The sequence below is a fragment of the Oenanthe melanoleuca genome, chromosome 1 (assembly GCF_029582105.1).
Source record: "Oenanthe melanoleuca isolate GR-GAL-2019-014 chromosome 1, OMel1.0, whole genome shotgun sequence".
In the NCBI taxonomy this organism is placed as follows: Eukaryota; Metazoa; Chordata; class Aves; order Passeriformes; family Muscicapidae; genus Oenanthe; species Oenanthe melanoleuca.
In genome coordinates this window covers 26,773,547-26,787,688 of record NC_079333.1, presented here as the reverse complement: position 1 = coordinate 26,787,688, position 14,142 = coordinate 26,773,547, and the positions used below count along the sequence as shown (strand labels likewise).

The following is a 14,142-nucleotide window of genomic DNA, read 5'->3' as shown; positions in this document are numbered from 1 at the left end:
TTTAATTGCTTGATGCAGCAGTAGGGAGTAGACTCCCCCCAGCCTGCAGCGTTGATGCATCGTGTACAAGTTACTGTTCCTCCCCTCCTCTTCCCTCCCCCAGAGATGACTTTTGTTTTGCAGAGACTTGAAATGCAGGGGCCTCGCAGCCTACCTGGCACACACCTCATCAAACAGCACAGCAGTGCCTCCTGCTCTCAGCCTCACAGCCCTGCTGGGTGCATGCCAGAGACTCACTGGCTTCTGCAGAGTTCACTTGTGGACTGTGAATTTTCTGCAGGATTCTGACAACTTGGACCAAGTCCAGGATGTGCCACAGGGAATGAGAAGTGCTGAGCAGCCAACATGTCCTCACATCCATAAACACCTTTCCAAACAAACAGTGGCTCCCCATAGGCATTGCAACCAGAGCACCAGCCAAGGGGGACTCCTTTGACAGGTCCCCCTTCTTTTGCATCCGTTCTTGTTTCCTGTTCTCATTTGCCATAAATCTCTTGCTGGCACATGAAGACACAGGCAGTGTGACCAGCACCTGCCAGGTATCAGCAACACTGGTGGCATTGTCCAGAGAAGCTGTGGGTGCCCTATCCCTGGCACTGTTCCAGGCCAGGTCGGATGGGGCTCTGAGCAACCTGGTCTAGTGGGAGGTGTCCCTGTCTGTGGCACAGAGGTTGGAATTGGATGATCTTTAAGGTTCCTTCCAACCCCAACCATTCTACAATTCTGTGATTCTATGATTCTGTAACGTGCAACATCAGTGTGCTTTCCTTAGTCCCACATTTCCAGCAGCCAGTGAGGTCAGCACTGAACTTGTCTGGGAAGCTGCTCAGTCAGGGTGACAGAGCTCAGCCTAGGCTCTTTTGTTGCAGAGAAGTGGAGGTGATTAACAGAGCTAGGGAGCTGAAGGCCCTGCAATTGTCTCAAATCAGCTAATAAGCAATATATCTCAAGCTAAGTAATGGTAGACTAGGAACTGCCAAAATATGCAAGCTCCAGCAGTGTTGCCTGTTTTAATATGAGTAGCAAGAACCAGCTGGAAAAACTCTCCTGATCATTGTTCTTCTACAGAGCTGCAAAAACATTCAAAATTCAGTGCTGTTTTTAAGCGGTCAGGCTACGAGCTTCTCAAAAACGCTATTTTCCAACAAAACATCTTAGAGCAAACTACAGCTCGTCTCCTGGCAGGCCCCGCAGAGGTGCGTGCTGCTCCCAGAGCCCTTTTCAGCCGGCTGCGTGGCCGGAGCGATCTGAGCTTTTCACCTTGACCGCCCGAATGGCCGCAGGGCTGGCGGGCGATGTGCCAGCCCCGCAGCCGCTCTGCAGCTGCTCCACGCGGCACAGCCTGGCATCTCCCAGGATTTGGGGCACAAGCGGCTCCTGCAGCACAATCCTGTCCAGACTCGGCCCGCTTTGCCCGCACCCCCCCGGGCTGTCGCTGCGCGGGGCCGGGTGACACGGGGGCTGCTGTGCCAGCCGGGCTTCTGCTGACGCCGGCACTTCCCGGGGCTGCCGTGCCAAGCCTTTTCCTGCCAGCCCGCCAGCTGCTCGCTCGTGTCTCTCCTTCCCTCTGCCATGGCAAGGAGCCGAGCTGCGGGAGGCTCCGTGCTGGCCGCACCCCAGCACCTCAGCCCTGAGAAACGGGGTGCGTGTGGGGTCCCTCGCAGTCAGCCCTTGGGGCTCCGGGCACTTGTGCGCTGCTGCTCCCTAAACCCTTTTTGCCGGCAGCAGTCTTCCTGCTTTTTCCCGGGAAGGCTTTACTGAGCAGATGAGAGGAGCTGGGGGCACCTGGAGCAGAGCAAGAGCAGCTGGTGCTCCCTTGACTCCCCGGGAGTTCAGAAAGTGCTGTGCCTGCCCGGCAGAGATCAAGCAGCTTCCCAACCACATCCTGAAGGAAGCTGGCACTGGGACGCTCCTGGGAGGGCAGGGAGTGCTCCTCAAACCCCTGCAGATGGAACAGATGTTGCCTCCTTTCCCCTGCATAAAACAATTTGGGGCTTAAGGTACCCCACAGTTACCACTTTTTTTGGGGGTACCCTCAGCCTCAGGTTAGCCTGGCCAGGCCTCAAATGCTGCTGAGGGTCGTTCCCAGGCACCGCCGTGTCCCCAAACATCGGGAGAAGCTCCCGGCTGGGCCCCGCTCCCCGCGTCCCACAGTCCGGCGTGTCCCGGCCCCTCCCCGCCGTGACACCGCCGTGACATTGCCGTGACACCGCCGTGACACCGCCGTGACACCGCCGCCGTTCCCGGCGCGGTGCCGTGGAATGCCAGGGAATGGTTCCACCGTTGCCAAGGGCAGAACCCGAGCGCTCAGACTGCCCTGCTCGGTGCGCGAGTGACTCCCACCCGGCCGCCGAGCAGCTCCACGATGCTGAAGCGTGTGGCAGACACATCGTGGCTCCTCTGGCTGCTGAGTAAGTGCCTGCCCTCGCCGGGCCACCGCAGCCCCTGTTCTGCTGCTGCCACACCCCTGACTCTCAGGACCACCGCACTTGGCCACAGGCCACCGGCTCTGCTCGCCCCTGGGGTCTCAGGGCGGGGACAGAGGAAGAGGCGGCAGGAGAAGGGCCCAGCTGGAGGCAAAGAGGGGAGGGAGGAGATGGAGGGATGTCCCCATGGACAGGGATGTGCCCATAGCATGGTGCAGGGGGCAGGGGAGCCACCACCATAGTGGGTGTCTCTGGAGGCTGGGGCTTTTGGAGGGAAAAAAATTTAAAAATCACATCAACACGCTCCCCACCAAAAAAAACCCCGAACACAGAAAAAAAACCACCAAAAAACCTCCACCCACAAAAACACACATACACACATAGGAAGGAAACAACAAAACCAAAAGTAAAACACTTCCCCCCCAATCCAAACCAAGCTCACAATAAAATCTGACTTTAAAAGTTCGCTTTTTTCCTTCCTTTGTACTCTTTTCCCTCTTTTTCCCTGGGACTCCTGGTTGCCCTAGCACGCTGTAGGCAGAGGTGATGGAGGCCAGCATCTGAAGTGTTTGTCCCAGCACTCTGCTCTGTGCCAGCAGGCAGGAGCAGGCCAACCTGCCAGCTGCTCCTCCACCTCCACCCTCCTGTCCCTGTCCCCATCCCCCGTGTTTGTCCCCAGGTGTGCTGACCTTGCCGACGGCCGCCGTCGCTCCGCCGGCGCCGCCCACCCCGGGCAGCCCGCTGTCGGACCGGGAGTACCGGGAGTTCTTTGTGAAGCTGCACCCGCCCTGGCAGGCCAACATGTTCTGCCTGCTGCGCCAGGCGTACGGCTGCCTGAGCCCCACCATCCTGCACCTGGACCGGGAGGAGAACCGCGGAAAAATCCCCGAAGGTAAGGGCAGCCCCCACCCCCGTGCCCAGAGGAGCACCTGGACCCAGCTGGAGCAGTGTGGCTGTTCCCAAGATGCCACAAGACTGTGGGAATGGGGTGGGTTGGTTTGGGCTCTACAGCCCGCAGAGCAGCTTGGAGCAGACACTGGCAGAACTAGAGCACACTGGCTTTTGTGGCCTCTCTGAGCATCCCTTTCAGTGCTGCACTACCTCCATGGAGAAAAGAAACCTTTTCCCAAAGGGCAGCCCTAACCTCCTAAGCAGGAATTTGCATGGCTTTCCCCCACTCCACGTGTTGTCTGGCACCACCACCAAGGGTTTTTCCTCTTGTAGGTTTCTTTCAACCTTATGGGTTGCTTATCCTCCTCTTCTCTCAGCTGAGCAAGCTCAGCTGTCCCAGCCTCTCTTGGCAGGTCGTGGGGCTGAAAGCCACAGCCACTTCAGTGGCCCTCCCTTTCTCCACATCTCTGTTGGTGGGGTGGCAGGAGGAAAAACTGGCCACAGCTTTCTCAAGCTCAGTGTAGCTCCTTGTCTCTTACCAGCTCCTTCCAACTTCATCTGAGGGTTAATGTAGAATCTTGGCTCATGGGCTCTCGTAGATCTTTAAGAAAACTTGAGATGATAAGCTGCCTTTTTAAGTGTTTAACATTTCAGGAGCCAAGAAACATCCCAGTTCAGAAAGCACCATAGCAACAGCACCCTTCAGATCTCTGCAGTCATATTTTCCCTGCACCCCTGCATCAGAGAATTTAAGTGGTATAATTATATCTGTGCAGCTGAAAAACTTGGGACTACTTTTGTTGTATTTTTCTTCAGAAGGAAAAAAAAATAGGAGCAATTTTCTCATAAAAAAATATGTCTTTATATTTAGATATGAACGTCAATGAGCTGAATGATCAGCCAACTGTGCTTATTTGGACTGCTGCTTGAGGGCAACTATTTCTTGCTGGTTTCTGCAGCTGTGTTGGGGGAACGAGTCACACCCAACATCACCAGACCCAGGGATGGGTCCTGTGCTCCTCACTCACTTTTGGGCACTTGCAATCCACTGTGCCATGGGGCTTTGTGCACCCTGTCCCTGGTTCCTCTCCTCCTGGTACCCAGTCCCCCAGCACTGCTCTTTGTCATGTCCAGCCACACTCCCACTGCTGCTGCCTTCAGAGGCTCAGTTGTCAAGAGCAGAGGCAGCTGGAAATGCCAGGAGATGGGACAGTTTTGCAGGTTGCTCTCTCTACCTTTTCTCCCATCCCTCAGCCTAACACACCTACCCAGCAGAATTTATTCCCCTTTGTGTTACCTTTTTTTCCAGTTTGGGGGCTATTTGGGCACATTTCAGCCAGGCTGAGAGGTGGAACAGATGTGGCAGAGTGTGTGCCCTCTCATGTTTACCCTCTGCTGTCTCACAGAGCTGTGGCAGTGCTGTCTCCACCCAGGTACCCATGAGCATTATTGTGCCCATTCAGGTGCAGTGCTGAGGAAGGCAGTCACCTTGTGCTTCAAACAAAGGACAGTGTGAGGATCTGAGTGTTCCCTGCAATACCTTGTGATTTAAACAAGGGATGGGGTGGGTTTCTGGAGCGTTCACTACAAGTTGGGTGTTTTTCTGGGCTGGGATCCTGGCATGTATCTGAAATTCTACTTTTGATGGTGCAGCTGTTCGCTCAGCACAAGAAGTGAATACAGGGTAAAGGATGGTGCATGAGCAATAATATCAGAACAGTGCAATTTCACTGCTAGTGCCCTCCTTCTCAGCCAGCACTTCCCCTGTTCTCACAGGGCTATGTGCCAGCCAGGCCATGCACTCCTAGAGCAGAGGGAGCACAAGATCACCCAATTACTCAGGGTTCTCTGCTCTCCTGCACACCCTTGGCTTTCCTGCAATCGCTGCAAGAGCTGCAGCTCTGGAGTCAGTGTGTTGGCAGTCCTAGTCAAGACTGCAGTGTGTGTGTGTATGTGCACAGGCACAGGCTTTGCCAGCAGCATTCTGGCCCTAAGGATCTTCCTCCACCCCCTGCAAGGCTGGAATCAATGTCAAATTACATTGCCCTGAAGAATTTGTCTCCTCGGGAGCCATCTGCATGGAGAAGCTGTGGCAGCCCCATCCCTGACCCAACAAGACCAGGCTGGATGGGTCCTTGAATAACCTGGTCCAGAGGAAGGAGTCCCAGCCCACAGCAGGGGACTTGGAACTTGATCTATAAGGACCCTTCCAAACCAAATCATTCTCTGGTGCTCCCAGGCCAGTCTGGTCATCTTTTTAACCTATTATATCACTACTTGTCTTTTTTCTCTTTCTTAAGCCTAGCAGGGAGTAATAAACAGAAGCATCAGATCCTGGAAACAGGAAGTTTGTGTCTCTGTCACAGGGAAGATAACTGTGTGAAAAAGGGCAGAAGGACAAAGTGAAACCCTCGGGGCTGGAGGGAAAAGGGATGTGGTGCCTGGAATCAGGTGATCATCACCTGAGGGCATCCAGAGAGGGTCCCCACCTCTTGGTGCACCCAGTCCTGCCCCCATCCCACATCTCTGTCCCTAGGGCCAGTCTGCAGTGAATTTCCAGAGATGGAGCAGTTCCAGACCTTCTGCCAGTTCGCCCAGTATCGCTGCCTCAAACAGCAGTTCTTCGTCAAGGTAAGGAGTGGGATGTGGCATGGGTGGGGAGAGAATCTCTGGGGAAGTGGAAGGTGAGGAGGGAGGGAGGATAACAGTGAGAGTCACGTTTCTCCCTCTCTCCTCCACGCAGCGAGTCCCATGTTTGGGTGGCTCTTCCCCTTCCCCGATGGAGCCATCCAGCACCGGCAACTCCTCGGCCAAGGGCAGAGGCTCCCCTGTCACACAAGGTATGGCTGCACCAAGTTGGGCTGGGCACCCCTGCTCCCCTCTGCTCTCCTGGAGCTGCTCTCCACTTTCTGTCTGGCCTCCAAAAGCCGCTCTTGGCCGCTCCATCCCTCTGTCCCACTACTCAGAAGCAGCTTTTCTGTCACCTGCCAGGACAGTGCAAAGACCTTCTCAAGTTCTCTCGTGCCCTGCTAGGTCAGAAGCCGCCGCCGAAGTACCCCACAGCCACGCCAAAGGCACCCACACCTTGGCAGAAGAGCAGCACTACGCACACAGCAGCCCTCAGGGCTCCCACCTCACCTTCCAGGACGGAATCCCCTGAGGAACAAAGCCTAAGGAAAAGCATCTGGCACCTGATCCATTCGGCCCTTTCCATGGATGCCTCCTTGGACAGCAAGAACTCCTCTTGGAACTCCACCAGCTCGGGCCCAGGACACGCATCAGAGCAGGAAATTCCCCCCCGAGGCAGGTGAGGGGAAGTCTGCTCTTTCTGGACACCACACACCACCTGTGTCCTCATGCACGCCAGACAGCAGCCCCAGGGCATCCAAGTGTTCTGGAGCAAGCTGTCCCATCCAGAGCAGGAATGTACCAGGGAGCCCCCAGGCACCCCTCGCTCCAGCACAAAGCCAGCAGGGAGAGGGTGATCCAGCACTGTCAGTGCCTGAAAATGGCACTGTCCTTGCATCCTGAGCAAAGTGAGTTTAGTCTGGGCCTGAGCTGCAGGCAAGGCTTTGTCCCATGCCTGTGTTTCGCCACACTGTGGCCATCTGCACGATGCAATCACCTCTGCCCTGTCCTCCTCCAAACACACGTCCCAGGCGTCTGGGTGATGTGCAGAAATAGTATCCTTGCAAACACAGGTCCTTGGGATGTGTCTTGCTGTGCTCCCTGCCTCTTGGTGTGCAAGGCAGATGTTTCTTAGAGCAGCCTGACCTGAGGGGAGCAACAGCAGCCCTGGGCTAGGAAAGAGCTGGGAGCACAAAGTTGTGCATGGCCACTACTTTTCGAGCATGTGTGCCTCTCTGCCCTCTGGATGTGTGCACAGCTCTTCCTAGGGTGTTTCTGGTTCCCCATTCTGGTTTTGGAGGCAGCATCACGGCAGTTCAGCACAGAGCCCAGCTTGCTGCAACCCTTTCATACACCCTCCTCAGTCCCTCTGGCCTAGGGATGCATTAGGAGCATGTTGAGCTCTTCTCAGCTGGTCTGCCAGGATCTGTTTGCCTCTGTCCTCAGGTAGCTGGGGCTGGTAACAGAGAAAACACCTGCAAAAGGATATTATGTTTTCACTCAAATTTGCTTTTTGATCCTCTAGTACCTTGTGGCTGAGGACCATTTGCTTTGACTGACATGCAAATATTATTTTGCTTGCAAGAGAGAGGAAAAAAAAAAAAGGTGTCTAGATGTGGTTTGCATGGAGAAGTCCTTTTGGTTTTGCTCTCTTGCTGGCCAGTGATGTTCCTGTAAGTGCACAGATTTTGCACCTGATTGCACATCTGTGGTTTCTCCTTAAGGCTGCCTACCACTGCCACGGTGCAGCCAGAGGTTCCACTTCTGCTTTATGTAATGATGAATTGCATCATGTTGTTAAAGCCATAACTGTCTCCTTGCAAGCCTCTAACATATGTCATCCTCCTTCCTAATACTGTAGGAGGCTTTCACTGCCTGGAAAAAGTTTTCCTGGTGTATGTGCTCTCAGGCAAAATTGTGTTTCATTGAGAATTTCGTTCTCCCTGAGTCTGAAACTGAGCCTTGCTGTGATTGAGTTGTGTTGGGATTACTAGGGGACTGCTGTGATTGCAGATGACACTCGCTATTCTGCTGCAGAGTTTCTCAAAGACACTAATGCTGACTGTGTGTCTGTAACCGGCAGCCGAGCCCCATCAATCATGCTAAGCAAAGCTTAAACCCCACTGAGGATAAAGAGGCGCGATAGACCGCGCCTGTCGGCTTTGCCGCCCGCCACATCCCGCCTCCTCTCAGAGGGACTTCAAAGCATGACCTAAAAAAGGGGCAAAATGCCTGGAGGCATTTCCATTCCAGCAGTGTTGGGTGGGACTGGTGGTTGTGCACCGACGCCTGGTTTAACACAAGGTGGGCAGGGCTGTGATGAGCACAGATCCCAGAGCTGTGTGTCCTCCCTAGGGTCTCATGTCCAGCAGGACATCCATCCTTTTTATTCATCCCTTGTGGCTTGTGGCAGCTGCTCTGGCAGCTTTTCCAGCTTTCATAGTGCCTGATGAGGCCAGCTGTCCTTTAGAGGGAGACAGGGCAAGGAGAGTACTACAAGAAGGATCTGCAGCACTTTTCTGTGGTCTTTCTGGTAGCAGTGAATCATTGGGCGGGAGGGGGAAATGACAATTATTGCACCTATTTTCTATTTTTAGTCCTGATTGTGCTTTCTGCCTTATTTCCCAGTATTTCCTCTCCTCTGAGTTACCTCTAAACCATGATTCAGTCTTGCAATAAGCTAGAGAGAGCTCTGTAGTCCTTACCTTACAAAGCTCGTGCAACTCTCATTCTCTGCAGCAACTTTGAGTATCCCTTTAAATCACCCCCATGTTCCAGCTCTGTGTGCACTACCCAGTGATGGGATTCAGCATTTGGGTACGTGGAAGGACGTCAGCCTCCCTTCCCTGCTTTTCTGTTTGCTCAAAGAATTGCATTTGCCCTTTTTCCCAGAGCTTCCCACTGTTGTGTCATTTGTCACTACAGCCCCCACACCCCTTTCAGCCTCACGGCTGTCCCGGATCCAGATATAATTCTGTTGGTATTCACACGTGGATACTCACCTGTGGTTCATGTGAGCCCAGCTTCCCCAGCAAGGCTGCTTGGAGCCCTCTCAGAATCCCAGAACTGTCAGGGGTGGAGATCATTCTGTCCAATCCCCTGCCAAGGAAGGGTCACATAGAGCAGGTGACACAGGAACCTGTCCAGGTGGGTTTTGATTGTCTTGAGAGAGAGACTCCATGACCTCCCTGGACAGCCTGTTCCAGTGCTCTGCCACCTCAATGTAAATAAGTTCTTCCTGATGCTGAGGTAGAACTTTTTGTGTTTTAGTTTATGCTCACTGCTCCTCATCCTGTGGCCAGGCACTGCTGAAAAGACTCTGGCGCCGTCCTCTTGGCACTCACCCTTGAGATATTTATGTGCAGTGAGAGACACATACACTCCTGGTGACTCCCTGCTCCTCCTCCTGCTTTACCCCTCCAAACAGCCCTTGTGGTGCTTATCTACTTCAGCCCCAGAGGCTTTCATTTTAAGGGCAGACCCTTCATTAAAAACACCATCCCCAGGAAAAAACCTCTTTTTGAATTATCATCACCCATAACCAGCCCTGGCATGCAGTCAAAGATCTTTTTTTCTCTTTCTGAAGCTGTTAAGAGTGGCTTTTTCATAACTGGTTTTAGTTTTCTGCAGCAACCCCCCTAAATCAGAAGTTTCCAAGTGCTGGGAAGCTGCTGTTCACTCCTTATCTTCTTTTCTGCTCGCCTCAGGTGCTCACTGCACCTCAGCCAGCCAGTATCAGGAAGGTTCAGCAGCTGAAAGCTAATGGCCCAAATCCTTGTCATTACATGGCAGGAGAGGCAGATGCTGCTCACCAGCACTCTTCAGAGATAGCACTGAAGCAGGCTCTGTGTCCTTCCACATCCTGAGATGCTGAACTAGGATAAGCTGTTACCTGAAGTTTTCTCTTTTGCCTTAGATCAATTACTGATCTCGGCCCACAGATTCTTCTTAATCCTGGGAGGTTTTTTCACATTCCCTTTGGATTTTCGCCTCACAGCACCTGTTAGGATTTTTCCAGGGCAGTGGTTAGGACAATAACATGCAGAGGTTCTAAGCTGGGGAGGGATTTGCATTAGGAAATCGCTTTAGATAGACCCATCCCTTTCCCTGAAGCTCTGTGCATCCACAAACAGCAGCTCAGCAGCGTGTCAATGAGTGGACAGAACCAGCAGCAGTGCTGTTATACTCACCCAGAGGTGGTAAATCACCTCATAAATTTGCAACTGTGAGGCCAGAAAACCTCACAGCAGAGATGGAGAGCAGAGATAGAGGAGGAAAAGGATGTGAGAGAGAGCACAGCAGAATTTCTTGGTAAACTCAGGCAGGTGGCACATTTCAGGTTTCTGTGAAGCTCATCTCTTTTAACATTCAGGTCTAGGAATTGCCCTGACCCTGCACCCTGATCTTCCTGTTCAGCACAGGACATGAAGTCATATCTGGTGAGCCCTGAAGAAAACAACTGTGCTATGTGGTTAAGCCACAGACTCCTCTCCTAAGAGAAGTTTGGGATTTCTTTTTGAAGTCTCCTAACTGTGGAGGAAGCACCTATCAGCTGTTGCCATGCTGAACACCCTTGGTGTCAGGAAGATGCTGTTTGCTTCTGGTTTGAATTGATATTGCCCCAAATTCCAGTCACCAAAAGTCAATACTCATCCACCTGCTGACAAGGGAAGCTTTCCAGCTGAAGTCCTCTTTGGTAAAAGGGCTGACTGACTGAGTGGGTACCCACTGGTGTCTTTGCTCAGCTGAGTGATGCTTTTTTAGCTTCTACCTCTAGGTGAAAGTTTTCCAGGCCTTAGGAAATATCATCTTTATCACCTTCCTTCAAGTTCTCCACCTCTTCTTTTTTTATTAATGCTAATCTGAAGCTCTCCAAGAAGTTTCAGCTATTCTCAGGAAAGTTTGTCCATCCATGTTAGCCCATGCATGGATTTTAAGAGCATTTTAACTTAAGCAGTTGCTGCTCTTCTTTACTCTCTGTTAGATCAAAGTTTGTTTATCTATCACTGGCTTTGTTTCCAGACACAAGAGGCAAATATCTAATGAGCATGTTTACCTCTTCTGCATCATTGATGATGATTGAAACCAACCATCCCTGTCTGCTAACAGTTCCATACCATGTTTACAAATTCCATTGCTCCTAAGAGATGCCAAATATTCTCATTGCTCTCATCCCATTGTCCTTAAATTTTCTACTTTTAGCTACCCATGTCAGTTTGGATGAACAGTAAATTTGTTGTTAACAAGTTTTTCCCCATTTCTGTCAAATACTTGGGAGGAAGGCTTAGTATGTGACATCCTCCAGACCCAAATGGGCTGCCCCACGTTCAGCACTCAGCAGACATCTAACAAACATCTCCTCACTGTGCACTCAGATGAAATTAGGCAGCAGCTGCTGCAGGGGCCCTGGGGAAGCTCTTCAAGCTGTGCTCCTCATCTAGTCCCTCTCACATGCCCCCAGAAGCACAGCAACCCCCCTGTAGCCTCTGTGTCACACAGGCACGTACAGACCCTGCAGGGAGCCCCATTCCTCTGTGCAGTTTAGCCAAGAGTCCAAGGTTTCTTTGGGAAGGGATTTTTTGCTTTGTTTTGGGGTTGTTTTCAGTTTCTAACTAAAGATGCATCTCTTCAGTTTGTGAAAAGAAATGAGATGACTCCCTCCTTCCCTTTCCCTGCCAGCCTTCTAGCCCTGCAGAACGATGAGGCAGTGCTGGTCCTGTGCTACGCAGTGCTGGAGGGGAATTGCCTCTCATCGATGCTCACCAAGGCCTGGAAGGAGATGGAAAAAAGAGTCTTTGGGTTTGGAGACTCGGTAAAGACACCATTGTCCACCTCTGGTCCCCGCTGTGTGCAGCCACCTCCTGAGAGGAGCTGACCTGGGTGACCAGGGAGGCAGCCTCCAAGCCAGGAATATGGCAACTGCTCAGCCTCCTGAGAGGTTTCAGTCTCCTTTCCCCCCTGACTCCCTGACTCCTCTGCAGGTGTGTGACAGCTTTGGGCGGCACCACAAGGATCTGTGCCCCGACTGTGCTTTCTGCTCGCTGAAGAGGGAGCAGTGCCAGAACATCGAGACCCTGAACCGCGTTCGCTGTGACTTGGGCAGCTTCTCCACCTACATCAACCCCCAGATCTCAGCCCAGCACAACAAAATAGAGGGCAAGGTACCGAGGGTGCTGCGTGTCCTGCTGCTCTCAGGAGAGCCTGGACTGGGAGCTGGGGTAGGGGAGGAAGAAGCATGGCTCACTTTATCCCACCCCTTTGCAGTCCAGGTCCCCACACACCCTGGAGCACTACAACTTGGACTTTTTGAGAGGGATGAGAATGGAGTACTGGTGCAGCCGGATGGCCATCTATGGCTGTAAGGACCCTGCTGTGACCCTCTGGCTGAAGGCAGAGTACGACGCTTTCCAGGGCAATGATGCCTCGGGAAAGGTGGGTGACCATCAGTGGATGTTCCCATCCCTCCTTCTCCTCTTCCTTCTGTGACCTTTATTCATTTCCTCGTTCGCCAGATCTGCGACTCGAGCGGCGTTCAGCATCCCAACTATTGCATGTTCAAGAGCTACCAGTGCCTCCTGAAGAGCATCTACAACCAGAGGGTGAGAAGCAGCTGTGCTGCCTTTTGCACAGCCTGCTCTTCCATGGCTGGCCCCTCCACAGCCAGGCCCAAGTCCCTGCTGGACTCACTGGCCCACTGCTTTTCCTTCTAGGAGGACAGAATTGGGTGTGTTTGGAGGAGGTGGGGGGACAAATAGTGGCCCCAGCACAATTGGGGTGTCATTGGTGGGTGGGATGTGCACGGACGATGTGAGGGATGATATACCTGTATACCCACAAAGGGCAGGATCTCCCTCATCTGCTGGAGCTTCCTAGGCAGTAACAAAACCCCAGAACACCAGAGCAGGACAGAGGCCCGATCTGTACCCTAGCAAACACACAGTTCAGCTGGTCCTCCCCTCTTGCCCCATCCCAGCCTCCAGATGCCATCCATCATGGAGGTCTCTTTCCTTAGGGAAGGATGGGCAGTGGTAGCCCTCCTGTGAGCCCAGGCTCTCCTTGCAGGTGAGTCGTGTGCAGTGCAAGCGTGACAAGGCCTACCGGGTGCTGAGTGCAAAGGAGGGAGACAAGGAGGTGAAGCTGTGGCAAGAGAAGTTCCAGAGCCTCTCCAGGCAGCAATCAAAAAATGATTAAAGTTCATAAAGACCTTCAAGATAGTCAAGGCCTTTGACCAAATATCACCATGCCCTCTAAACCATGCCACGTCTGCTTGTTTTTTGAACATTTCCAGGGGTGGTGATTCCACCACTTCCCTGGGGAGCCTGTTCCAATGCCTGACCACCCTTTCAGTGAAGAAATCTTTTTCCTGATACCTGCTTGAACCTCCCCTGGCACAGCTTGGAGCCATTTCCTCTTGTCCTGTGACAGGTTGCCTGGGAGAAGAGACCAACTCCTACCTGGCTGCAGCCTCCTTTCAGGGAGTTGTAGAAAGTGATCAGGGCTCCCCTGAGCCTCCTTTTCTCCAGGCTAAACAACCCCAGCTCCTTTAGACACTCCAGACCATTCACAGGCTCTGTTGCCCTTCGCTGGACAAACTCCAGCCCCTCAGTGTCTTTCTTGCAGTGAAGGGCCCAGAACTGGACACAGCACTCGGGGTGTGGCCTCAGCAGTGTAGAATACAAGAGAACAATCTCTGCCCTGTTCCTGCTGGCCACAGTGGCTGATACAGGCCAGGATGCCATTGGCCTTCTCAGCCACCTGAGCACAGCTGGCTCATGTTCAGCTGCTGTCTCCCCAGCACCCCCAGGTCCTTTTCCTCTGGGCAGCTTCCCAGCCACTCTGCCCCCAGCCTTGGTGCTGCCTGGGGTTGTTCTGACTGAAAAGCAGGACCTGGCACTTGGCCTGATTGCACCTCACCCAACTGGCCTCAGCCCATGGATCCAGCCTGTCCAGATCCCTCTGCAGAGCCCTCCTGCTCTCCAGCAGGTCAACACTCCCACCCAACCTGATGTCAGCCAGGAACTTACCCTTGATCCCTTCATCCAGGTCATTGATAAAGTTCTTAAAAAGGACTGGCCCCAGTACTGAGCCCTGGGGAACCCCACTGGTGACCAGGTGGGTGTAACTCTATCCATCACCACTCTGTGGGCCTGGCCATCCTGCCAGTTTTTAACCCAGCAAAGAATGCACTGGGTCAGGC

General features: G+C 53.0%; 1 protein-coding gene across 1 annotated transcript; it reads left to right on the top strand.

Moving 5' to 3' along the window:
* Positions 1-989: 989 nt before the first annotated feature.
* On the top strand, positions 990-13,155 carry ACRBP (acrosin binding protein). The gene is made up of 10 exons (XM_056482239.1): positions 990-2,411; positions 3,106-3,318; positions 5,854-5,948; positions 6,061-6,157; positions 6,351-6,624; positions 11,625-11,757; positions 11,927-12,106; positions 12,210-12,377; positions 12,458-12,544; positions 13,008-13,155. Exons 1-10 carry the CDS (start codon positions 2,366-2,368, stop codon positions 13,134-13,136), a joined length of 1,422 nt encoding a protein of 473 aa, XP_056338214.1. The 5' UTR covers positions 990-2,365; the 3' UTR covers positions 13,137-13,155.
* Positions 13,156-14,142: the final 987 nt, after the last annotated feature.